Source organism: Chiloscyllium plagiosum, unplaced genomic scaffold (genome assembly GCF_037043375.1).
Source record: "Chiloscyllium plagiosum isolate Xiang-an unplaced genomic scaffold, Cpla_swu_hap1 HiC_scaffold_19, whole genome shotgun sequence".
NCBI lineage: Eukaryota > Metazoa > Chordata > Chondrichthyes > Orectolobiformes > Hemiscylliidae > Chiloscyllium > Chiloscyllium plagiosum.
In genome coordinates this window covers 26,358,475-26,385,184 of record NW_028270157.1, presented here as the reverse complement: position 1 = coordinate 26,385,184, position 26,710 = coordinate 26,358,475, and the positions used below count along the sequence as shown (strand labels likewise).

At 39.1% G+C, this 26,710-nt stretch overlaps 1 protein-coding gene across 2 annotated transcripts in view; it reads right to left on the bottom strand.

Annotated features, from left to right (window-relative positions):
- Window positions 1–416: 416 nt before the first annotated feature.
- LOC122559439 (uncharacterized) overlaps window positions 417–26,710 on the bottom strand; it is a 135,038-nt gene continuing 108,744 nt past the window's right edge. Inside the window, exons 20-27 of one of the 2 annotated variants that reach the window (XM_087996899.1) lie at window positions 24,432–24,521; window positions 24,051–24,170; window positions 23,295–23,500; window positions 18,146–18,226; window positions 17,958–18,035; window positions 15,172–15,335; window positions 9,853–9,969; window positions 417–2,849 (exon numbers count right to left, since the gene is read on the bottom strand). In XM_087996899.1, the coding sequence (XP_087853025.1) occupies window positions 2,710–2,849; window positions 9,853–9,969; window positions 15,172–15,335; window positions 17,958–18,035; window positions 18,146–18,226; window positions 23,295–23,500; window positions 24,051–24,170; window positions 24,432–24,521 (996 nt within the window). In that variant the 3' untranslated portion in view covers window positions 417–2,709. The remainder of the gene's footprint in view (window positions 2,850–9,852; window positions 9,970–15,171; window positions 15,336–17,957; window positions 18,036–18,145; window positions 18,227–23,294; window positions 23,501–24,050; window positions 24,171–24,431; window positions 24,522–26,710) is intronic. The other variant, XM_087996900.1, reaches the window with a different exon arrangement.

Below are 26,710 nucleotides of genomic sequence, written 5' to 3'. Positions count from 1 at the left end.
ATTGGCTTCATTTAGACTGCTGATCAACAGGGGATAACTGTTGATTAGTAAGAAATTTCAAACAACCACAAGTTGTTTGGTCTATTGAAATTCCATCTGGGTGTGCAGGTGAATACATTACTAAGTGAAATTCAAAAACATCAGAAAAATCCAGTCAAAATTGCATGACCCAATATATACTTAGAATCATGGAGATGTATAGCACGGAAACAGACCCTTCGGTCCAACTCGTCCATGCCGACCAGATATCCCAACCCAATGTAGTCCCACCTGCCAGCACCCAGCCCATATTCCTCCAAACCCTTCTTATTCATATACCCATCCAGATGCCTTTTAAATGTTACAATCGCACTAGCCTCCACCATTTCCTCTGGCAGCTCATTCTATACATGTACCATCCTCTGAGTGAAAAAGTTGCCCCTTAGGTCCCTTTTATATGTTTTCCCTCTCAACCTAAACTTATGCCCTCTAGTTCTGGACTCCCCCACCCCAGGGGAAAGAATTTGTCTATTTATCCTATCCATGCCCCTCATGATTTTATAAACCTCTATAAGGTCACCCCTCCGCCTCCGATGCTCCAGGGAAAATAGCCTTAGCCTATTCAACCTCTCCCTATAGATCAAATCCTCCAACCTTGGCAACATCCTTGTAAATCTTTTCTGAACCCTTTCAAGTTTCACAACATCTTTCTGATAGGAAGGAGACCAGAATTGCACGCAATATTCCAACAGTGGCTTAACCAATGTCCTGTACAGCTGCAACATGACCTCCCAACTCCTGTACTCAATACTCTGACCAATAAAGGAAAGCATACCAAACGCCTTCTTCACTATCCTACCTACCTGCGACGCCACTTTCAAGGAGCTATGAACCTGTACTCTAAGGTCTCTTTGTTCAGCAACACTTCCCAGGACCTTACCATTAAGTGTATAAGTCTTGCTAAGATTTGCTTTCCCAAAATGTAGCACCTCACATTTATCTAAATTAAACTCCATCTGCCACTTCTCAGCCCGTTGGTCCATCTGATCAAGATTCCGTTGTAATCTGAGGTAACCTTCTTCGCTGTCCACTACACCTCCAATTTTGGTGTCACCTGCAAACTTACTAACCATACCTCTTATGCTCACATCCAAATCATTAATATAAATGATGAAAAGGATTGGACCCAGCACTGATCCTTGTGGCACTCCACTGGTCATAGGCCTCCAGTCTGAAAAATAACCCTCCACCACCACTTTTACTTTTGAGCCAGTTCTGTACCCAAATGGTGAGTTCTCTCTGTATTCCATGAGATCTAACCTGGTTCATCAGTCTCCCATGGGGAACCTTGTCAAATGCCTTACTGAAGTCCATATAGATCACAACTACCGCTCTGCCCTCATCAATCCTCTTTGTTGCTTCTTCAAAACACTCAATCAAGTTTGTGAGACATGATTTCCCATGCACAAAGCCATGTTGACTATCCCTAATCAGTCTTTGTCTTTCCAAATACATGTATATCCGTCCCTCAGGATTCCCTCCAACAACTTGCCCAACACCGACGTCAGGCTCACTGGTCTATAGTTCCCTGGCTTGTCCTTACCATCTTTCTTAAATAGTGGCACTACATTTGCCAATCTCCAGATTGTTCTGTTAACTCAAAAATACTGATTAGCTGTGCAGTTAATAAAACTCCTACTCAGGTAACTGATCATAGCTGACTGTTTTTACATTCACTTTTGACCTATAACATCAATATTTTATATAATTTCAGCATCTCATACTTTTGTTAAAACTAACCAATGCTCAAAACAAAATCATGGTCCTGTATCTGTAAGTATTCTGAGCAAAAATTGTCACACCGACTATCATAATGATAATGCAGAGCTCCAGGAAGACAATAATCTTGTTTTGACCTGATCCTTGATTTTCAAATCTTTGTGAGAGTCTGAGCACCACTTCTAAGTCATAAGTGCTGTACGTACAGTTTTCAATACTTACATCTATGTTGGCGGAGTGACGGCTCATGGAATACTACATTTTGTAACCTGGCAACAGATTAAATAATCACTTCTCAGAAGCACTTGGTGATGCTGGTTGGAGGAGGATTCCAATTTAGAATGCAGATAATGCAAATTTTACTTTATGAGTTTTTTATTTTAAACATACTACATATAAATTACTGGCCCTGAGCTTTGGTGAACATCTCTCAGTGAAAAACATGAAGGGCCTATTAAACCATCAAAGCCATGTATTCCACAAACCATTGGGAATCTGCTTTATTATGAGCTTCACCCAGCTACTTAAACTGCTGACTGACACGGAAAGGAAAAAAATGGTAATACTTCAAAAATAATTACATCCTTTCCAAAATTGACATGATGGCCAAAAGCTTAAAAAAGACTAAAGAGGAAGTGAGCCACAAAATATTTTAATAGTTTCTGGTAGTGCAATGCTTGGAACAAAAAAATTCTAGTCTTAATTAAATAAAACTCCAAGGACAAAATAAAATTTATGTTGAAGCCAAACTTAGTTTTTGAATGTAATAAGATTGACAAAATGATGTCAAAATCGAAAAAAACTCAACTTAATGATTGAATAATATTGTAGACAGTTTTGCTTAATATCCACAAATTCCTGCTATAATCTATTTATGTCACGAGTACCAAAAATAATCATTGGGTATCAGAGCACCAGAAATTACGTTTTTTGAAGATAGAATGTTTTTGGTTACGTCTGAACCCAAAAGCAAGGTTGGCTTAAAGTTGCCTGTCTCAATCGCATGATAGATGACTGCTGACTTGCTTCCTCTAACTTCAGTTTCCGGTTAATATTTCGAACAAGGCTGCAAGCTTGCTTGATTTCATAAGCTAGAATACAAAGAGACATAGTTAAGACAGTCTGCAGTTTCAACTATATCAGAAGAAAACATCTTGTGTCACCTGCTATCAAATAATAATAATTTGAGCATCTTGCAAACTGGAGTTTGGCATATGAATAGTATAACGTACTTTTTATTTCCTCAGACAATTGAAGCTTAATCAGAATTAAAAGTGTACACTGTAAACCCATAGTTGGCTGTGCTCAATGGCATTTAAAATAAGAAGCCATGATTTGCAGAAGTACTTTGTAATCTAAATGGAACATTTATTGCAGTGGGCAACTATTTGACAGAGATCACATTGCCTAAAGTGGACAAAGAGCTGGTAATAAATACAAAATATACAAATGTCACAAGTCAGTATAACTATCACAATGTTCATGAGTTCTATTCTTTAAATTGCCACCGACACGCTGACATCTTCTACAAACCCACCGACTCCCAGAGCTACCTGGATTACACCTCTTCCCACCCTACCTCTTGCAAAAATGCCATCCCGTATTCCCAATTCCTCCGCCTCCGCCGTATCTGCTCCCAGGAGGAGCGGTTCCACCATAGAACACACCAGATGGCCTCCTTCTTTAGAGACCGCAATTTCCCTTCCCACGTGGTTAAAGATGCCCTCTAACGCATCTCATCCACATTCCGCACCTCCGCCCTCAGGCCCAACCCCTCCAACCGCAACAAGGACAGAACGCCCCTGGTGCTCACCTTCCACCCTACCAACCTTCGCATAAACCAAATCATCCGCCGACATTTCCGCCACCTCCAAACAGACCCCACCACCAGGGATATATTTCCCTCCCCACCCCTCTCCGCCTTCCGCAAAGACCGTTCCCTCCGTGACTACCTGGTCAGGTCCATGCCCCCCTACGACCCACCCTCCCATCCTGGCACTTTCCCCTGCCACCGCAGGAACTGTAAAACTTGCGCCCACACCTCCTCCCTCACCTCTATCCAAGGCCCCAAAGGAGCTTTCCACATCCATCAAAGTTTTACTTGCACATCCACTAATATCATTTATTGTATCCGTTGCTCCCGATGCGGTCTCCTCTACATTGGGGAGACTGGACGCCTCCTAGCAGAGCGCTTTAGGGAACATCTCCGAGACACCCGCACCAATCAATCACATCGCCCAGTGGCTCAACATTTTAATTCCCCCTCCCACTCTGCCGAGGATATGGAGGTGCTGGGCCTCCTCCACCGCCGCTCCCTCACCACCAGACGCCTGGAGGAAGAACGCCTCATCTTCCGCCTCGGAACACTTCAACCCCAGGGCATCAATGTGGATTTCAACAGTTTCCTCATTTCCCCTTCCCCCACCTCATCCTAGCTTCCAACCTCCAGAAACTCGATCCCCTGACCTGTCCGGACTTGTCCGACCTGCCCAGCTCCTTTTCCACCTATCCACTCCACCCTCTCCTCCCTGACCTATCACCTTCATCTCCTTCCCCACTGACCTATTGTACTCTATGCCACTCTCTCCCCACCCCCACCCTCCTCTAGCTTATCTCTCCATGCTTCAGACTCTCTGCCTTTATTCCTGATGAAGGGCTTTTGCCCGAAACGTCGATTTTGCCTGTCCTCGGATGCTGCCTGAATTGCTGTGCTCTTCCAGCACCACTGATCCAGAATCTGGTTTCCAGCATCTGCAGTCATTGTTTTTACCACATTCTGCTAAAAGACATGGTTCATTATTGGAATAATTCCTGTGTTTTTAGCCAGGAAGGCATGGCTGAAATATGTTCAGATAAATGAATTCAGATAGACAGAAAAAATCATGCTGCAACACAAGGAAGAATCTTGACAAAATGGCTGTAAATATATTACAAAATGGTTCACAATTTTGTTTCAGAGTTCATCTAGTGGTAATTAACAAATTATGGACAACTTGATACTCATACTCAATGCATAATTTCTTTTAGCTAACCATCCTTGGTATGTCCCCCTGGCAGGACAGACTCAGCAGAGGTGCATCACAGTCAGAGACAGGTTAGATGGAGTGGCACCTCAACAATGACTCTAAACCCCATAAAGACACAAGGTATCAGGTCAAACATCTGAAATGAAATTTGCTGATAATTATTCATCTTTCCCTTCTCTGTACTGCAAAGTAAATGTTTCCTCACATCGAATATCACTTGAATGAAAACATTGAATGCAACATAGCCACAGAACCTATTCTGGGTGTGAAACTCTAATGCTAATCACTAAGAGTCACTGACACAGTTGGCCATGTTCTAAGGACATTGCTTTGCTTTTCTCCAAAAAGATATGTCACTCCCAACCTTTACATAAAATGCAAGTGAAATCAATTTCCTTTGAAACAACATGTGGCACTGCGACATGCCTCACTACATTTACAATTACAATTATAACTTCCAACAACCCCTCAGTATACTCTGGCAGGAGAAGTTTAGACTATATCCATTCCCCGTGTGCTATTGTCGAAGCTGCCCCAAGCTTAAGTATATCCTTTCATTTGTATCTGCAAAATCTCACCATTCAGCTTTTTGCATTAGAGGAACAAGTTTTGGATTAGCCAAGAATGTCTTTCACCAACCTATTCACCTTTCAAAAGCTGCACTGAGTATTTACCTTGGCAAAGTGTCTGGGAGAAAAATAAACAGGCCATAGAGCACAGATTCCCATGTTATGGAGCACTTGGGATGAACCTCGACAAAAAATACTGCATCCCTCTCCAGAGCAGGCAATGCAGTGAGGGCTGGGGACTCTGATTGTGCAGAAAGAATCTGATGACAGGAATCCTTCTCACCACAAACTAAGCTATGTACATGTTTGAAATTTCGTGGCAATGAGGTATTCTGCCAAATGGCTTTGCAGTCTGCTCAGCAAATTATCTGACAGGATCCACCATTTCTTTCTTCTGCAGGGTCTGAAGAACATTATATGTCGACCATTGCCTGAAGGAATTATCAGCAAATGTGTCCATTCTGCATGAGGAATGATGAGTACAGTGTGCTCCAGTCATGCTCTGCGGCATCATTCACAGCATTACGTCAGATATAACTTCAGCATGTAGCGACACTTTGAATTCACATTCCAAAAGTCGATGTACAACCTGATGCAGCCACACACAAGGGTTCTGTTAGAATGAGGACAACATTGTATCTTTCTTCATTCTTTACACCAAAGCTTATACATCATCTCCCTGTGGAGATGTCTATTTTCAATCTCCTGATTTAGCAAAAAACAGCTTGGTTTACCAGAGCAATGCAGGGACAGACCTGCACATCATTGAGCAATATCAAGAACACCTCATATCAGGTACCCAATGCGTGCACATAGTGTAGAGGGAGTATAATTGTCACATATCCAAATCAGTTTACCAGCAAAACACACTTCTTCCTGCTTTTGTTGCATATCCCTCAGGATCATATTCGCAACAGCTTCAAGTAATCTGACCTGATGTTACAGAAGACAAAGTATCATTTGGGCCAATTTACAAAGGACAATACCTGCTCTTTCTGTGATTCACATCATCTCCAGAGTCACTTTTGACATTTCTTAGAGAGTGATAACCTACCTTTGAGAACAGAGTGCCTGCAGTACTACATGGCCTCAGCACAGTGCCTTTTAGGTCCTTGCTCAGTACAGAGGGGCAGTCAGAGCAACATTCTTATCCATGGTAGAATTAAACAATTAAGCATAGGACTTAGGAGTACCTCATTTACTTGCAGCCCAACTCCAATTGAACCTAGGTGGGCAAGTCAGGAATTGTGATCTCTCCCATCCTCCCCCACATCCAAAAGATGCTTGCAGTTCTGGGCCCCCGCTATAGGAACGACATTGTGAAACTTGAAAGAATTCAGAAAAGATTTACAAGAATGTTGCCAGGGCTGGAGGGCTTGAGCTGTAGGGCGAGGCGGAATAGGCTGGGACTATTGTCCCTAGAACATTGGAGACTGAGGGGTGACCTTATAGAGGTTTATAAAATCATGACGGGCATGGATAGGGTAAATAGACACAGTCTTTTCCCGGGGTGGGAAAACTAGAGGGCATAGGTTTAAAGTGAGAGAGGAAAGATTTAAAAGGAATCTAAGGGGCAACTTTTTCACCCAGAGGCTGGTGCATAGATGAAATGAGCTGCCAGAGGAAGTGTTCGAGGCTAGTACAATTACAATATTTAAAAGGCATTTGAATGGGTATATGAATAGGAAGGGTTTACAGGGATATAAGCCAAATGATGACAAATGGATCTAGATTTATTTAAGATATCTGTTTGGCATTGACAAGTTGGACTGAAGGGCCTGTTTCCACTCTGTAGGGAATCTAATCTAAAATCAGGTCAAAGGCTAGGAATACAATGACAGGTAACCCAACTCCTGACTCCCCAGAGCCTGTTCATCATGCACAAGGCACAAGTCGAGAGTGTGATGGACACCCACTTGCCTGTCGGGTGCAGCTCCAGCTACACTCAAGAAGCTTAACATCATTTCGGACAAAGCAGTCTGCTTGACTGGAACCACATCTACTCCCCCCATCACTGATACTCAGGAGCAGCAGTGTGTACCATCTGCAAGATGCACTGCAGAAATTCACCAAAACTCCTTTGACAGCACCTTCCAAACCCATGACCACTTCCATCTAAATGGACAAGGGCAGCAGATACATGGGAACACCACCATCTGTAATTTCCCCTCCAAGTCACTCACCAGTCTGACTGTCATCATTCCTTCACTGTCACTGGATAAAAATCCTGGAAGTCCCTTCCTAATGGCAATGTGGGTCAACCCACATCATGTGGACCGTGTTTTAAGAAGGCAGTTCACCACCCCCTTCTTAAGGGTAACCAAGGCCAGGTAATAAAGCTGCTGTCCATTAAGTGATGCACACATTCCATGAATGAATTTTTTAAAAAGTTAAATTAATCAATATCCAGACACAAGAAATGCTGTGATTTCACTCATTGCTGCAGAAGACTAATGTCAGTGCCCACTTCCAATAAATCAGAGCTTCTATTTTGGTGAACCGTACAACTTCAATCATTTCTATGGAGAATATAACTGACTTCATGTATTAATTCAGGAGGTTTCTGGTCAATGGGAGAGTGGTGATTTATTGTTACATTTACAGAAAATTGCTCATGGCAGAGTATCATCATTAAGGTATACGGATTAGTTTTTGGATATGCATCTCCCTGAATTTATGATTCAAGTATAACACTTTTGAAGTGATATGGGCAATGACCATGCTTCATCATCATCCTTTATAGATGTAATTAATTCTGGAATAGGTGGCTTTGACTCTTAAAAAAATCAAGCTCTTTTCTAACAAAGGAACATAGAGTTATTTTTAGCTGAGAAACATGTTAGGCAGAAGCTTATTCAGCTCTGAGCATTGTGGGCTATGATGAGATGATTGGTAGAATTAGATGAGATGTTAGGTCCAGCCCATCTTGATGTCGAAATCACTTTGCTGCATCTTGTTTGCTTTTGACAAGCATGCAGTAGAATTTTCGCTCGAAAGAAGCAAGTTCCCAGCTGATGATTGCTATTGCTTGTTAAACACCGGGTTAATTGTGATACCTACCACATTTTGAGATCCTACCAAACTTGCCAAAGTCAGCAGGTTGGGCGTGGCTTCCTGACACATGGTCAGTTTCCACACCTTTAATCCCTTTATGTGATGCTGCAAGTAAAAATCCATCCTCATGCTCCTCTGCTTGTGGATCCTTTTGAAGGCCGAGTATCATGAGAAATTTTATGAAGAACTAATTCATTGTAACAGTAATGTTCAATGTAGTTAATGCTGATAGAAGGAAAAGAAACTTGGTATGACTCAACTGAAGGGTCTTTCCACTAACAGAGTTAACAATGATCAAATGGTTCCGCTGTTGATTTTCACAGTCACCCAAAATGACTCATGTTTTTATTTGCTCTTGTACTATGATTAGAATCATTGGATCAACGCCAAAGATTCTGGAATACAATGAAATCCATTGCATTGCTACACTACTACTCAGAGAGAAAGTGGGGGCTTATGCCCGAAACGTCGATTCTCCTGTTCCTTGGATGCTGCCTGACCTGCTGCGCTTTTCCAGCAACACATTTTCAGCTCTACACTACTACTCAGTCCATTGGCAGTACTCATTTGTACATAGTAACTTTTAACTCCATAAACTCATTTGTCCATTTCCAATTTTTCTGATTATTTTACATGCTTGGATGACATGTATCAGTGCTGAGGAATGGAACTTGTTCCATTTTTAATACTGATTATCAACATTAATAGGCCTGAGTTAGATACAAGGCAATGTTCACCCAAGACATTTTTTTAATTACTGTTATGCTGTGACAATCTACTTTAATATTAATTTCAAACAGGGTGCAAATGTACAAACAGAGGGAAAAGTCTTCAGTTCATCAGAATATACTGCATTTAGTACTACTGAATTTATTGACAGAAGTGAAAAAAAAATTTCAACCTACTGTATCACCAATTATTTTGGCTGTTTTGGTGGCAGCTGTGGCTTAGCTTGTAGCACTCTCACCTCTGACTCACGTGCATTAAAGTTCCACTCAGGCAAAAGAATTCAAAGCTGATAATCTAGTGCTGCACTGTCAGAGACGTCATCTTTTGAATGAGAGGAAAAGCTAAAGATGCTGTCTACCTTCTCAGATCAATGTAAAAGATATCATGTACGCAAACTGGCTTCTGTATTTTGTATATCACATCAGTGACTACGTTGCAAAAGTACTCGGTTTGCTGTGGCATGCCATAAAAATTCAAATCTTCCTTTTTTACAAGTAGTAAAATAGAAAACAAAAGAAACACATTCTAACAAGTTGTAATTAACTTACTTTCTTTTACTTACCCTTGAGTAATATGGATCAATGATAGAGTATAATGCAATACTGTACAGCAATATTTCCCCATTAAATAATACAAAATGAAATGTAAATTGTGCAATAGAAATTCCTTGGTAAATATAAATAAGCTGATGCCATACTCTAATAAATGCTACTTACCCTTTAATAAAACAACTATCTCCTCTGTAAAGCAACCACTCTCAATCCATTCATGATAATCTTGAATTAAATCAAATGCACTAACACCTTGATTATTTTTTTGTTTTATATCTGCCCCTAGAGAGAAATAAAATAACCAAATAAATTGTAAAGATCACATTTTTTATTTTGTTTACTAAAGTGATCTTATTGAATTGTGGAAGATGCCAAATAGTGTACTTCTTCTCCTATTTGGTATGTTTATGTGTAAAATTTGCTTTAACCAAACTGTATATGATGGCTTCTTTGTGTATTGTAGCAGATAAAACCATACAATTCTAGTGACTGTACTATGATGAAACATTGCTGGTTTTCAGGACAGAGCATAACTCATTTTAAACATAAAAGCCAGAGAGAGTTTATTAAACAAAATAATTTAATCAAAACTCCAGCTTGGCTTTTGGCTTTGAAAAGTTTTGTCAGTACTGTCAGTTATATCTGATTTTAATGCTCACATTAAATCCTCAGGTTGGGTTGAGCTGCACAAAATTCAAATTTGTCCATTGAGTAACTCACCTCCTGTCATGCAGTGTCTGACCACCATTTTCAAGTCATGAGTAAGGAATGTGATAGAATATTCTCCATCTGCCTTCATCGGCTCGGCTCCAACAATATCCAAGAAACTTGACACCATCCAGCATAAAGCAGCTTGCTCATTTTTCACCCCATCTACCACCTTCAAAATTCACTCATTTCACCACTGACAAGTGTCAGCAGTATGTACCATCTACTACAGTAACTCACGAAGTCTCTTCCAAATCTGCGGCCACTAATACCTAACGACAAAAGCAGCATATTCATGGAAACATTCCTGCCTCAAGGTGCATGTCCAAGTCACACAGCAGCCTGACTTGCTGTTCTTTCACTGTCACTGGATCAAAATCCTGAAACTCCCTTCATAAGAGCATTGTAGATGCATCTAGCTTCAAGGACCACAATGGTTTAAGAAGTCAGCTCTCCACTACTTTTTCCAGTGTAATTAGAGATGGATGACAAATGCTGGCCTGCCAGTGATGCCTGCATTTCACAAACAATTTTTCTTTTAAAGTTATATTCTAATAGGATGGAGTTATTTAAGGAAGTTGGTTAGCTCAGTTGGTTTGCAATGCAGTGTTACCAACAGTGCAGATTTAATTCCTACACTAGCTGAGATTACCACAAAGGACTTTCCTTCTCATCCTCCCCCCTCGCCTGAGGCATAGTGACTGTCAGGCTAAACTACCACCAGTCATCTCTCTCTAATCATAGAACAATCCTATGGTCTGATGAGACAATGGCAACTTTATCTTTATCTAGTCATTTCAGCATTCGCAAATATTTTTTTAAAAACACTAATGACAAGTTCTGACAACTCTGCAGCTAAATGCACCAGATTTGTGTAGTCGAACAGAGAGGTCGCAAAGGTCAGGTGCTGTTGCACTGAGTTCATTGCACTTAGCCAAGCAACATTGTCCCTGGGCGAAAGAGAGGGTCATTTTTGAAATAAACTCAAGTTAGCTCGCAGCAAGGGTGGCCAACAGTGCAGTGGGAACCCAAAATTTTCAGCAGCATATCTATCAGAGTTTTGTTTTTAAAAGTTGGGCATTTCATTTGTATCTGACAGGAATTTGTGCTGCCAGACCTGTTGAGTTTCTCCAGCTTTTTTTGTGTTTGTTTCTGAATTCCAGCATACTGATGACTCAGAACCCCTTCACCCTGTCAGTTTTATTTCAATGTATTATCTCAAAGGCTGAGATTTGAACACCCCTTGGATGGTGATTTTGGACAAGGAGAAAGACTGCTCAGAGGAATCCACTCACTCTGTTGCCTCAAATCATTAACATCTACCCTCCACCAGCTCAAGTGCACATCTTAGTGGGCTCCTGAAGTACTAATAGTGTTGTCACACAGAAGCACCCATTAAAATAAAGTAAAAGAAGGTGATAAAAAAGTATCTGTCATAGGATACAAGAAAAATCAGATCTCTCCTCAGCTCAACACAGCTACTGAAACTCAGAGATCAACAATGAGAAAAAAATATCCTTGAACAGCAGCAGATAATGTGTTAGGTTTTCTCAGATTTTCCAGATGAAATTTGTATGGCTGGAAAAGGTCGAAGGAATCTATCTCGAGAATGAACATGGTTCTTAGGTCTTCACACTAATATCTACATTCATCAAATGAATGAATATCTCTCCCTCTACTTACTTTTGTACCGTGACCCCAGTACCCTTATAAGAGAATAGTCAGTTTGTTCAGTTTCAGTTTTGAATTTCAGTTTTGAAATGTTTAATTGAGTCATGCTTAATAGAAAGTTTGAGATTTCTATTACCTTTTGTGTGAACAATTCTTTCTGAAATCATCCCTGAATGATTGTAGTCCAATGTTAAGGATATTCACCTTGTTCTGAACTTCCCACCAAACAAAATACAGCAAAACTATCGAAATAATCAAACTACTTGATACTCTTGCTCATCTCAATTAAATCATTCATTAATTTTCTTTATTCAAGTGAATACAACTATGTCTGGGTCTAGTCCTTGTAATTTCCAACTTTACCTCAAGTATCAGACCAGTGAAGTTCCACTGAACTGGCTCAGAGGCAAATATATCTAGTTTCTGAGATGTATTGTCCAGAAGTGGATACAGTACTCTGGATAAAGTTGAATCAAAATTTTGTGCAAGAGGAACATAATGTTCATCTTTTCCATGTTTTTTCATTGTATTTTTGCGTATCCACTGGCTTTCAGTTATTTCTGTATTTCAACCTGACATCTTTCTGTCTTTCATGATTCCCAGCTTCTTACAGTTTAGAAAATACTCTATATTTCTGAGATACAAGTCAATCATTACATACTTTCTCACACAGAAGTCCATATAATCTCAATTTGTATGACCACTTTTTGTCTCAACCTCCGGTAATGATCCTATGACAAAGCTTGCCATGGAGCTAATTATATATAAAGGCAGCAATGATGATCATGCAAGGAGATTTGAAGTGGCTGTACTATTCAGAAGTAGACCAGAAGTTTTATACATGGATCATCTATACCAGGAGATAGAGCAACTACCATTGTTTATATCAATGTAAGAGTAGAATAAAAAGAGGAATACTATCTAAGCAGAATTCCTATTTTTATCTTTATACTTTTATCTATGTTGATTAGCAGAAACAGAATTCATATTTCTTATAACTGTACTATTGAATTTACAGATCATTCTCATTTTAAAGATATAATTTTAATTTAGTTTCATTAATAATTGTTTGCTTTTACCCCTTGCTGTGATATTTGTATCACCGGTAGTCACAGGTGAGGTGCCGGAAGATTGGAGGTTGGCTAACGTGTTTCCACTATTTAAGAAAGGTGGTAAGGAAAACCCAGGGGACTGTAGACCAGTGAGCTTGACATCAGTGGTGGGCAAAATGTTGGAAGGGACAGGATTTATTTGGAAAGGCAAGGACTAATTAGGGATAGTCAGCATAGGATTGTACGTGGGAAAGCATGTCTCACGAGCTTGATTGAGTTCATTGAAAAAGTAACAAAGAGGATTGATGAGGGCAGAACAGTAGACGTGACCTACATGGAATTCAGTAAGACGTTTGACAAGGTTCCTCATGGGAGATTGGTTAGCAAGATTAGATCTCATGGAATACAGGGAGAATTAGCCATTTGGATACAAAACTGGCTCAAAGGTAAAAGGTGGAGGGTTGTTTTTCAGACTGGAGGCCTGGAACCAGTGGAGTTCCACAAGTATTGGTGCTGGGTGCACTGCTTTTCATCATTTATAGAAAGGATTTGGATGTGAGCATAAAAGGTATAGTTAGTAAGTTTGCAGATGACACCAAAATTGGAAATGAAGTGGACAGCGAAGAAGGTTATCTCAGATTACAATGGGCTCTTGATCAGATGGGCCAATGAGCTGAGGAGTGGAGATGGAGTTTAATTTAGATAAATGTGAGGTTCTGCATTTTGGAAAAGCAAATCTTAGCAGGACATATACACTTAATGGTAAGGTCCTGGGGAGTTTTGCTGAACAAAGAGACCTTGGAGTCCAGGTTCTTAATTCCTTGAAAATAGAGTCATAGGTAGATAGGATAGTGAACAAGGCATTTGGTATGCTTTCCTTTATTGGTCAAAGTATTGAGTGTAAGAGTTGGGAGGTCATATTGTGGTTAGGTCACTCTTGGAATATTGAGTGCAATTCTGATCTCAGTCCTATCGGAAGGATGTAGTGAAACTTGAAAGGGTTCACAAGGATTTACAAGGATGTTGCCAGAGTTGGAGAATTTGAGCTATAGGAAGAGGCTTAATAGGTTGGGGCTGTTTTCCCTGGAGCGTCAGAGGCTGAGGTGTAACCGTATCAAGGTTTATAAAATCATGAGGGACATGGATAGGATAAACAGACAAGGTCTTTTACCTGGATGGGGGAGTCTAGAACTAGAGGACATAGGTTCAGAGTGAGAGGGGAAAGATATAAAATAGACCTAAGAGGCAACCTTTTCATGAGGAGAGTGGTGCGTGTATGGAATGGGCTGCCAGAGGAAGTGGTGCTAGATGGTACAATTAAAGCATTTAAAAGGCACCTGGATGGATTTATGAATAGGAAGGGCTTAGAAGGGTATGGGCCAAGTGCTGGCAAATGGACTACATTGGGTTGGGATGTCTGGTTGGCATGGAAGGGTGGACTGAACGGTCTGTTTCTCTGCTGTACATCTCTATGACTCTCTGACTCTATGATAAGTGGGAGACAATCGCTGACAGTCATTACCTCAAGAGGCTGACAGTCTGGAAAAACACTGGAAGTGGTGAGCAGAAACAATAAACATAGATGGCCAAGAATAAGATACAGAAGAAACAGATGTCTTCTCAACCAACTGTCTTATCTGCGAGAGTGGGATTGCTGGGTCACGCCAGGCAATATTTAGCAGTGTTAATAACTATTGTGCAAATCATTGTCTTATATGTCAGAAAGCTCCCTAAAATAATATAACACTCACGTTATAATACCTTGGAACAACTGTACTGGAATAATGGTGTGTGGAGTAGGTGACCCATTACCATGTACTTGTTTTTTGGAAAACGCCAACCTGTACAATATGAAACAGTTGGAGACAAGCCAGTGGTACAGCAAAGACACTGAAAGAACATTATTAACTGATAAAAGGAAGACAAAAGGAATAAAAGTGTGTGACAAACAAGCGGAACATAAAAAAAGTGAAAGACATTTCTTTTATATCTATCGAGGAGCAAATGCCACAAAAGAATGTATGTACTATCATAACAAAATGCTTTCAAGTACCATGTTTTATTAGAAGACTTGCCCCGTAATAGTTCGATGTCTGAACTGCAAAGAACAGAGGAGTGCAGTGATCACGATTCAATACATCCACCTTAGCATTGTTCGATAGCAGTAATGTCAGAAGTTCAGTGCAACTAACCTTAACAGCAGCAAGGTGTAAAGCACTGTGTGTAAAAAGCAGAAGAAACTTTATTTTATATTTCATAAAAGAATAAATCACAGATCAACAAAATATTAAGCTAAATATAATAAAATGAAGCTAATAGATTAGTTACATTCTGGCACCTTCATGGAAATTAAATAAGTTAAATGTATGTGTTCAAAAATGTATAATTTTATGATTAAGGGGCTATTGAAATGACAAAAGATCACTGATTAAATAAAAAGAAAACAAGTGGTCATGCGAAGACCATATCCATTCCTGGAAGGTCAGGGAGTTAGTGTGGGCGTGATTGGAGTTGAACTAAAGTAGATAGGCTGAGTAACACTGAAAATCTGTCTGAGGCCTAGCAGGGGTGGATATGAGAAATAATAGAGGTGGATCTATTTAAAGACAAAATAACAACCCTTAATGTCAAAGACAAAGTAAGGGTGGTTGTGATGATGTGTCACAACAGCAACATGTTTTCAAGTTTATTTTTGCCATTGTAGTGTTTCGCCAGAACCCCTGGTTTATCCATGCTTTCCATATTTGATATCATTTCTAACATAACAACAAAATAAATATGGATGACATGTTGGCAAAATATGTTTTGAAAGTACTACAAAATGGAGATAATCAGTCCAAACAAATTGCTGCACAATAATGCTACAATGGGAAGCTGGGGATCTGGAACTTTAATTAAGATTTTTCTTCTAAACTAAAATCTAATCCTACTGTGTTGTCTTCATGAAAGGGTTATTACAAAAGGTAAGTATCATTAAAACATTCTAGATTAGTACGGATATCAATTATATCTATATATTCTATCACAATAGGTGTGAGCAACTGATTAACTAAACAAATATTGTACACAAAAAAACTAATCACATTAAGAATGAAATTAAATTCGTTTTTATAACTTATTATTTCAAAAGATGTAGGTATTGCTAGTCAGCAACTATTTTCCATCCCCAATTGTCCTTGAGAACTGAGCTACCTCCTTGAACTGCTGCAGCCCCAACTGGTGTAGGTAGTGCAATTAGGAAATAAGCTCCAGGAATTTAACCCCGTTACAGTGAAAGAATAGCAAAACAGTACCAAGTCAGGATGCTGTATGGCTTGGAGGGGAAACATACAGGTGGTCCAGTTACGATTCATCTACCACCTTGTCATTCTAGATGGAAGAGGTTATGTTTGGGAGTTGCTGCTTAAAGAGCCTTGATGAGTTCTTACAGTGTATCTTGTAGGTGATGCACACTGCTGCACTATCCATCTGTTCAAGGGATTGAATATTTACGCTTATGGTTGGGGTGGCAATCATGCAAGTTGTTTTGCCCTGAATGGTATCAAGTTCAAGTGTTATTGGGGTTACATTCATCCCAGGTAAGTAGAAAATGAATGCCTTGTAGATGTTGGACAGACTTTGGCAAGTCAGGAGGTAGGTTACTCATCACAGCATTCCCAGCCTCTGCTCTTGTAGCCACAATATTGATATTGCTGGCACAGTTCAGTTTCTAATGAGTAACAATTCCCAGGATGTTGACAGTAAGTGCTTCAGCAATAATAATGCTATTGGAATTTCAGCAAATAGAGTTAGATTCTCTCTTGTTGCAGATGGCCATTGACTGGGTATTTGTGTTGTGCCCATGTTTCTTGCACTTATCAGGTTGAGCCTGGATGTTGTTCAGGTCTTACTGATGTGGATTTGATTGTTCTGGGATGTGAAGAGGCCCAAATGATGCTAAACTTATACAATCATTCGTGATTTCTCCACTTTTGACCTTATTATGGAGGGAAGGTCATTCACAAAGCAGCTGAAGATGATCAGACCTAGACACTAGCCTAAGGAACTCCTGGAGCAATGTTCTGGTGTAAGACAATTGATTCCAACAATCATAATTATCATCCTTTGTTCTAAGTATGAGTCCAATCAGTGGTGAGTTTTCCATCAATTTCCATTGACTCCACATTTGTTGAAGCTTCTTGATGCCATACTTAGTCAAATGCTGCTTTGATGTCAAGGGCCATATCCCTCACCTCCTCTCGAGTTCAGCTCTTTCTTTTAAAGCTCTGATGAGGTCAAGAGCTGAGTGACTCTAGCTGAATACTGGCTGAGCATCAGTGAGCAGGTTATTGCTGACTAAGTGTTGCATGATAGTACTATGAACCCTTCCATCACTTTGCTGATGATCGAAAATACATTGACAAGGGGGCAATTGGCAAGGTTGTATATGACTTCCTTTTGTACACAGGATATAGCTTAGCAATTTTCCACATTGCCAGGTAGATTCCAGTTTTGTAGCTGTACTGTAATAGCCTGGCTAGAAGTGCAGGTAGCTATGAAACACAAGTCTTCAGTAATTGCTACTTGATTAGAGTGTGAAACTTTTTAATCCAAATCAGATGTAAATTTGTTTAAAACTACACTAAAGGTGCTACATCTTTTACCTGAATAACTGAGCTATATCAAAATCCCTTATCAGTTACCTTGAGTTGTTTATTTTCTTGATTTATTTTAAATCTTTTCATTTGAAATATAGTGTACAATAAGCTGATATCCTTCACAGCAACTCAGAGTAAACATAAGTAGTATTATGTAAGTCTGATTCTCAAAGGAACAAATGTAACATTTAATTTATTTTACCTGTCCCCATGTTTGTCAAATGCATTAATATTGACTCCATTCTTTATAAGTAATTCCAGACTTTCAACTTTTTCTGGCCTGTACAAAAACAAGTTCTTTTTTAGAACATCAATTGCATTTCTGCATGACACTATCATTTCACGTGCAAAGTTTTATTGACTTTCATAAAAGTTTGGTGGGTGACATACACTTTTATTTCATCATGTAGTAATCCAAACATCAATTCTTCCTGTTCTTCAGCTTTAAAGCTGAAGTCTTTTTCATTGAGCCTATAAATTAAACCAAACAAACATTGAAGAATAAGAAGAAATTTGGAAATTATAAATGTGTTAACTTTGCATATCTTGACTTTTTCCATTATAAATATAAATACTTATTATGTGGTCAGGAAGTCAATGAACAACTCTTGGATGCAAATACTCCTATTATATTGAAAGTTCTTCCCTTGCAGATTCCTCTAAGTAAAATCATGCAATCAGTTCAGATTTAAAAAATGCCCAGCTTCTCAAGAGATGCTCCAATGATACATTTGGGTTGGAAGTTTTAGGAATTTCACACAGCTCTGTTGAAAGAACAATGATTTATTTTGAAATTAGGATCTATTTTGAGGATACTTGAGAACTAGTGATCCCATGTGCTGGATGTCTTTCTCCTTTCAGATGGTGAAGGTCCCACATGGGGAGTTGTTGTAGTATATCCTGTTGATGGGGTTCACCCTACAATCAAGGTACCACAATAGTGAAGGGTTGGATGTTTTGGCTCATGCATAAGATACCAACTATTTAAAGTTTTAAGCCTGTTTTGTCTTGATTGATGTTCTTTCAAATAACATAAGAGATAACCAAATTATAGTATATTTAGTGCAGACATTGCACCCATTTTTGCACTCATCATGATTAAACTTTACTTTCTCAAATCTAAACCTAAAATACAACAAATAAAAATCAATTTTGGCAAAATGTCCAAAGGCCCAGCTATCAGACTCATTAGGCATATGTAGCTTGAATTGCGCAGGGATCATGTCCCAAGGTTACCTCTATGTACCAATCAATCCTTGCATTCAACTGCAGTTTCCCTGTCAAGTGAGTTGGGGTTGATGGGAATGAAGACATTGGTGGTGGTCTTGGAAACCAAGACATCGGGTTATCAAAATTAAATGAAGGCTAGCAAAAATTCTGAACAATGTGCAGATACTTTTGAGAATAATAAGACCATAAGAGTATAAGACACAGGAGCAGAAATTAGGCCATTCAGCCCATTGAGTCTGGTCCACCATTGAATCATGGACGATAAGTTTCTCAACCCCATTCTCCTACTTTCCCCCCATAATGCTTGATCCCTTGATACTCAAGAACCTCTCTCTGTCTTAAATATACTCAATGACCTGGCCCCCAGAGTCTTTTGTAGCAATGAATTCTATAGATTCACCATTCTCTGGCTGAAGAAGTTTCTCCTCATCTCTGTTCTCAAAGGTTTCCCTTTTACTCTGATGCTGTGCCCACAGGTCCTAGTCTCTCCTACCAATGGAAACATCTTCCCAACATATACTCAGTCCAGGCCATTCAGTATTCTGTACATTTCAATTAAATCACCCCTCATCCTTCTAAACTCTATCAAGTGTAAACTCAGAGTTCTCAAACATTCCTCATATGTTAAGCTTTTCATTCGTGGGACCATTCTTGTGAACATCCTCTGAACACACTCCAGTGCCAGTATATCCTTCCAAAGATATGGGATCCAAAACTTTGCACAATACTCCAAATGTGATCTGACCAGAGCCTTATAGAGACTTAGAAGTACATCCTTGCTTTTATATTCAAGCCCTCTCAAAATAAATGTCATCATTGCATTTGCCTTCCTAACTACTGACCCAACCTGCAAGTATAACTTGAGAGAATCCTGGACTAAAACTCTCAAGTCTCTTTGAACTTCAAACTTCTGAATTTTCTCCCCATTCAGAAAATAATCCATGCCTCTATTCTTCCTACCAAAGTGCATGATCTCACACTTTACCACATTGTACTGCATCTGCCACTTCTTTGCCTACTCTCCTTTTGCAGTCTCTCCACTTGCTCAATGCTACCTGTCCCTCCACCTACCTTTATATTGTCTGCAAACTTAGCCAGAGTGCCCTCAGTTCATTCATCTATATTGTTAATGTATAAAGTTAAAAGTTGTGGTCCCAACACTGAGCCTAGCGAAACTCCACTTGTCACTGGCTGCCATCCTGAGAAGGACCCTTTTATTTCCACTCTCAACTTTCTACCAGACAGCTAAGCTTCTATCCATGCTAGCACCTTGACCTTATCTTATGCAGTAGCCACCTGTGCAGCATTTTGTCAAAGGCCTTCCTGAAGTCCAGGTAGAAAACATCCATTGGCTCTCCATTGTCTAACCTGCTCATTATTTCCTCAAAGAATTCTCGCAGATTTGTCAGGCATGACCTCCCCTTGATAAAACCATGCTGACTTTGCCCTATGTTACCATACATAATGAGTGGTATTTAATGAGAGCAATGTGACAAAAAAGGTAGGTGGAAGGGCAGGCTGTGTTGAAGAAGTAGGGAGTCTGCAGAAGGATTTGGACAGACTAGGAGAGTGGGCAAAGAAGTGGCAAATGGAATACAATGTGTGAACGCATGAGGTTACGCACTGTGGTCAGAAGAAAAGAGGCGTGGACTATTTTGTAAATAGGGAAAGGCTTCAGAAATTTAAAGTACAAGGGGATTTGGGAGTCCTTTGGAATAATGTGAGCAGTTTTGGGATCTGTATCCAAGGAAGGATGTGCTGGTGTTGGATGGGTTCCAGAAGAGGTTTACAATGATCCCTTGGTGAAGGGCTTGTCATTAGAGGAGCAGCTGAGGACTCTGGGTCTGTATTCCTTGGAGTTTAGAATGATGAGTGGGAGGTCTAATTGAAGCTTCTGTAAGGCTTGGATAGATTGGACATTAAAAATAATTTGCAGAATTAGGATCGAGTAGGACTTGAAGGCACAGCCTCAAAGTGAAGTGATGACCCTTTAGAACTGAGATGAGGAGGAATTTCTTCAGAGGGTGGCTAATCTGTCTAACTCGTTGCTGCAGAAGGCTGTGGAGGCCAAGCTATTGAATGTATTTAAGACAGAGATAGATAGGTTCTTGATTATTAAGAGGATCAAGTCTTATGGTGAGAAGACAGGAGAGTGGGTTTGAGAAAGATATCAGCCGTGACTGAATGGCAGAGCCGACTCAATGACTAAATTGCCTAATTCTGCTGCTATATCTTATGGTCTTATGGACCCTAACAGTGAACCAGGAAGTGGTTGAATACGTCACTGGAAGTGGCTGGCCAACAGTGATCAGAGTTCACCATTTTTGATGGTTGTTTTTATAAACACAGCTATGTATCTGTATTTACCTTGATTTGTGTTTTTGTTTTCAGACACTTTTACAATTGACTGTGATCACAGTCAGCAAACTAATTATCCACATTTGAGTGGCCTGCCAAGTAGTGGGCCGCTCTATGATGACTGGGTAACAGACAGCCTGTGATTTAAAATCAGAAATTGTTGGAAAGACTCAGCAGGTCTGGCAGGATCTGTGGAGAGAAAGCAGAATTAACACTTTGTGTCCAGTTCTGAAGAAGGGTTACTGGACCTGAAACATTAATTCTGTTTGTCTCCACAAATGCTGACAGACTTGTTGAGTTTTTCCAGCAACTTCTGATTTAATTTCAGATTTCCAACTTCCACAGTTCTTTGACTTTTAGCCTGTGATCCTGTTGAATTGAGAAGATGTCAGTTGCTCTTATTCAGAGATAAAGTCATAGCACAGCACGGAAACAGATCCTTCAGTCCAACCAGTCCATGCCGCACATAATCCTCAACTATACTAGTTCCATCTGCCTGCTCCTGGCCTATATCCCTCCAAACCTTTCCTAATCATGTACTTATGTAAATATCTTTTAAAAATCTTATTTTAGTGAAAAATAATAACTGTAATAACACTATAATAAAATGTTAACTAAGCTTGTAATCCCAGGAGCAGCTGCAAAGTCCGTGCTGTACCTCCAAATAATCTGCAAATAACACAAATAACAACTTTTCCAATCACTTTAATTGAGTATTTATTGGTAATGAAGGGATAGACCTCTCCCTGATTCTCCTAATTTGCAAACTTCCTGTCTAAAACAGTGACAGTTTAAGAAGTGAGGAACAATTTTTGTGTAGGGCTTTTTCATTAGCTTGAAGAAACTGAAGAGAATGATTGGAAACTCTCTGCTATTACTTGCATGCAGCTTTGCCACATTACAAGGCCTTCTTGCCACCCATGGGATTCATCCTGAAACTCCCAATTACAGGCCTGTTAGACCTGTTTCCTTTTACAATTCTTGCTCTCGTGTACTTCACTAAATTATACCACAAAGTTTCAGATCAATAAAGTAAAAATATAAAATTTTGTAGAACTGATGGTCAAAGTCTTTTTTCAGGGTACCAAACCAAAATATCTCTGATAAAATATTAAACAAGGAGATTGAGACAGAAATCCTCAGTGAAATTTCAACAGAAGGTAAAATAAATTCCTGCTACAGAGAAATGGTATTGAAGGTATAGACATCTCTCTGATTCCCCTAATTTGCAGACGAGTTGTCCATAACGGGGGCAGTTTAAGAAGTGAGGAACAATTTTTGTTTTGGGCTTTCTTATTGGCTTGAAGAAACTAAAGAGAATAATTGCAAGATGTCTGGTATCTGGGATACAGCAGTCTGGTATCTGGGATACAGCAGTCTGAAGTTGTCAACAGAAACATTTTTTGGAAGGATATGATGGCTAACTCAAGTGTTTGGTGGCTGGCTTGTAATGCAGAGTAATGCCAACAACACAGATTCAGTTCCTGCTGAGATTACTATGAAGGTCCCATTCTCTCAACCTTGTCCATAGCTTGACTTGTGGTGACCTTTGAGTTAAACCACCATTAGTCATCTCTTGCTAATGGGACAATGGCGACTTTACAATTTACCACCCATTCTACTATGCTTGCTCATTATGAGTAACTGCTCAAATAGAAATGTTTGCTTGCACCAAGGGTTTTCATTTTCCATTCAGAGGTTTCCACTACAATTTTCAATGATTTTGATAGACAACAAGGATAAACTAAATATTTCTCAATAACAAGTTTTTAAAAAAAATTAAAGCCTTAAGATTCCATGGTTGCGCAATTAGCCTCATAAAACCAGGCAAGCAGCAACACCATATGTTGCTTCCAATAGTGCTAAAAGTAGCTCACTATAATCTATTGAAAAAGAGAGCTAGTTTTCAAAAATCTAATTCCAATTGCAAATAAATATTACGCAATCTTACCATTTTGCACATTCAGTGTGATTATTGGCCAGAGACAAGTAGAGCAAACTTGGAGCACTTCCCTTCATTAATTTTGTGACCATTTGTTCCTCAGAGTCGAATTTGCAGAGAAGCTGAATAACATCTATTCTACCTTGCATCGCAGCACAATGGATTGGCAGCAGCTCTTTATTGTTCCATCTATCTATTGCAGCTTTACAAGACAGCTACACACATAGAATAATTTGTTGTAATTACTTTGTAATGGTTGATGGAATGATCTTTATGAGTGTTATTGTATCTAACTAAAAAGCAGAGTAGCACTACTTACAAAGACATCACATGTTCCATTTTGGACAGATCAGCTATAAAGATATTCTGACACACATCCCACCCATTCTGCTTTCTCATATTGACATCTTTATTTTGTTAACTAATGATGCATCGACTTGAAAATATGTATTTAAAATATTAATGTGGCATACTAAAGATAGGTAAATCAGGGTGTAGATATTGACACTATAAACATATACAAATCTCATTTCTTTTTCCCACATGTGTCTGCTAATTATGAGGGTTTGTTTGAAAATAAACTTCTTGAGGTCTAATTTGTATTATAAAAATTGATTCTTTCTAACCAAAACTGACATGGTAACTTTAATATATTCTTAATATATTTTAATGAAATGTACACACAGATAAGCCTGTTATAAAACAATACCTCTGCATAATAATGTTCATTTTTATTAACTTTTTTTTAAGCAACAGCATTCTTACCAAAATTTCTAAACAGCCTAATCTAGCTGGTTTCTTCATTTCACCAAAACATATTACATGCAATGGTGTATTGCCGTCTGCATCTGACCTGTTTACATCAGCTCCGTGATATATCAACAACTGAAATAACAAGACACAAAGTTAAAAATAATAGCTCAATACAGCCCATTAAAATGAAATTCCTGTCACCCATTGTTTTCATCAATAATCCTTATGAAACTAATGAACTGTAGTAAAACAATAAGATGAGTTCAGAAAGAAGTAAACATTGTTTTGATTTCCATAACTCCATGCTTAAGCTAAGTTCAAATTAACCAAGAAAAATAAGCACCAAATTCAAGTGCCCTGTTTCAAATGCTTCTCTTGTTATAATAAAGTTACCTGCATTGTCTCCGTATCGCGTGACCGATGTAATGGAGTTGCTCCTTTGTAATCCAATAGGTTAACGTCAACTTTCAATTGTAGAAGTGTCTGAAATGAAAACATAAAATACGAGAAATCAATTGCTAATGGTGGTTCAATATTTAAATGTATATAGTTTACACAAAGTAAACAATTTTTCACAAATGATTTCATTTAATTGATACGAGAATGAAGATTATGAAATCTGACAGAGATTATCAAGGTACTTTGATACTTGGTGGCAAAGAATTATTGAAATATATTGAAACAAAATTGATGCTGACTTTAACATTTCTTCTGTTTTACTGTGCAAACTGTCCTTAATTCAACTACCTCAACTTAGACTTTGGAACTGAAATATAATGCAATTATTTCCTGAATGCAGAAGGTGGAAAATTATAGGAGATGCTTAGCCGGCTGAGGGGGAAGAGTTAGAAATAGGGTTGCAGAGACCATATCAAACCGTTTGTTTTTTGGGATACAAGGCAATTTGCTCCAGTTTCCAGAACTGTTTTGTTTTTCCAAAGCTTTTCACTCAAACTTATTTGCATAACACAAAAATAAAATCTGCCATAAAACAAAGTTATGTGGCAGCAATATAGAATATTTTCCTTTAAAAATGTATTTAAATTTTCTTGATACATTTGAGAATAATAATCTGTTCTTTACTAACGCAGTTGAAAATGAATTTTAATCAGAGTGTCTGCTTTATCTGTGAGTAATCAATATTAAGTAAGTGAAAAGTACACTTTTCACTTACTGGTTTCACTAATGAGTAATTTATGAGTTTTTGAAAAAGTACCTATTAGTGCACTTCTTCCAGTAAAAGTTTAATTTAAGAGCTTCTTAGAAAGACTGCAAATGGGCGCAATTAGCTGAAATTTGTCACTGAGATTGATTTGATCAGGGAGTCGAGCCCATTTAGTGAATGGATTAGTTAGCGAGTTTAGAGCAGATTTGTAGCTCAGGTTGAGGTTCTGGAAGTAAGTGTGCTCGCTGAGCTGGAGGGTTCGTTTTTGTCACCATACTAGGTAACATCATCAGTGAGCATCCAGTGAAGCACTGGTGCTATGACCCACTTTCTATTTATGTGTTTAGGTTTCTTTGGGTTGGCAATGTAATTTCCTGTGATGTCATTTCCTATTCTTTTTCTCAGAGGGTGGCATATGGGGTCTGAGTCGATGTGTTTGTTGATAGAGTTCTGGTGGAATGCCAGGCTTCTCGGAATTCTCGTACATGTCTCTGTTTGGCTTGTCCGAGGATAGACGTGTTGCCCCAGTCGAAATGGTGTCCTTCCTGAGCTGTATGTAAGGATACTAGTGAGAGTGGGTCATGTCTTTTTTGTGGCTAGTTGATGTTCATGTACCCTGGTGGCTATTTTTCTGCCTGTTTGTCCAATACAGTGTTTGTTACAGTTCTTGCAACGTATTTTGTAAATGATGTTCATTTTGCTTGTTGTCCATATAGGGTCTTTTAAGTTCATTAGCTGCTATTTTAGTGTTTTGGGTTGTTTTGTGGGCTACTGTGATGCCAAGAGGTCTGAATAGTCTGGCAGTCACTGCAGACCCACTATCACTAGTATCCTTACACAGGTGAGGAAGGACATGACTTCGACTGGAACAATACATCCATCCTAGGACAAGCCAAACAGAAACATGTATGAGAATTCCTAGAAGCATGACATTTCAATCGGAACTCTGTCAACAAACACGTCAATGTGGACCCCATTTACCACCCTCTGAGAAAAAGAACAGAAAATGACGTCACCACAGAAAATGCCATCATCAACCCAAGGAAGCCTAAACACATAAATAGAATGCAGGTCATAACACCAGTGCTTCACCGGAGGCTCACTGATAATGTTACTTAGTAACATCAGTGATAAAACATCTGTAAATGAACCTTCCAGCTCAGCAAGCAAACTAACATCCAGAGTGGATTGGTTTTCAGCATAACATTTTTAAAGTAGTGCAATAGATTGTGTAAATTTGATTTGCGTTTAACAAAATTTGCAAGTGGAGTCCCTCAATTATTTCATGCTGATTATGGGCAAATTGCACCAAAAATAGCAGTATTACTGTACAGCAACTTCAGGCCTGTGCCCAGTTTACATTTCAAATGCACTGTTCCAAGTTTAACACTGGGTCTGAATGGGGGTGTTATGGCAAACCTTATGGTGTGAGAATGACATAATGTCAAGGCTTTGCTCAACAAGTTCACCATATGGTCTTGCAGTATTTAGTCTGAATGCAACATTT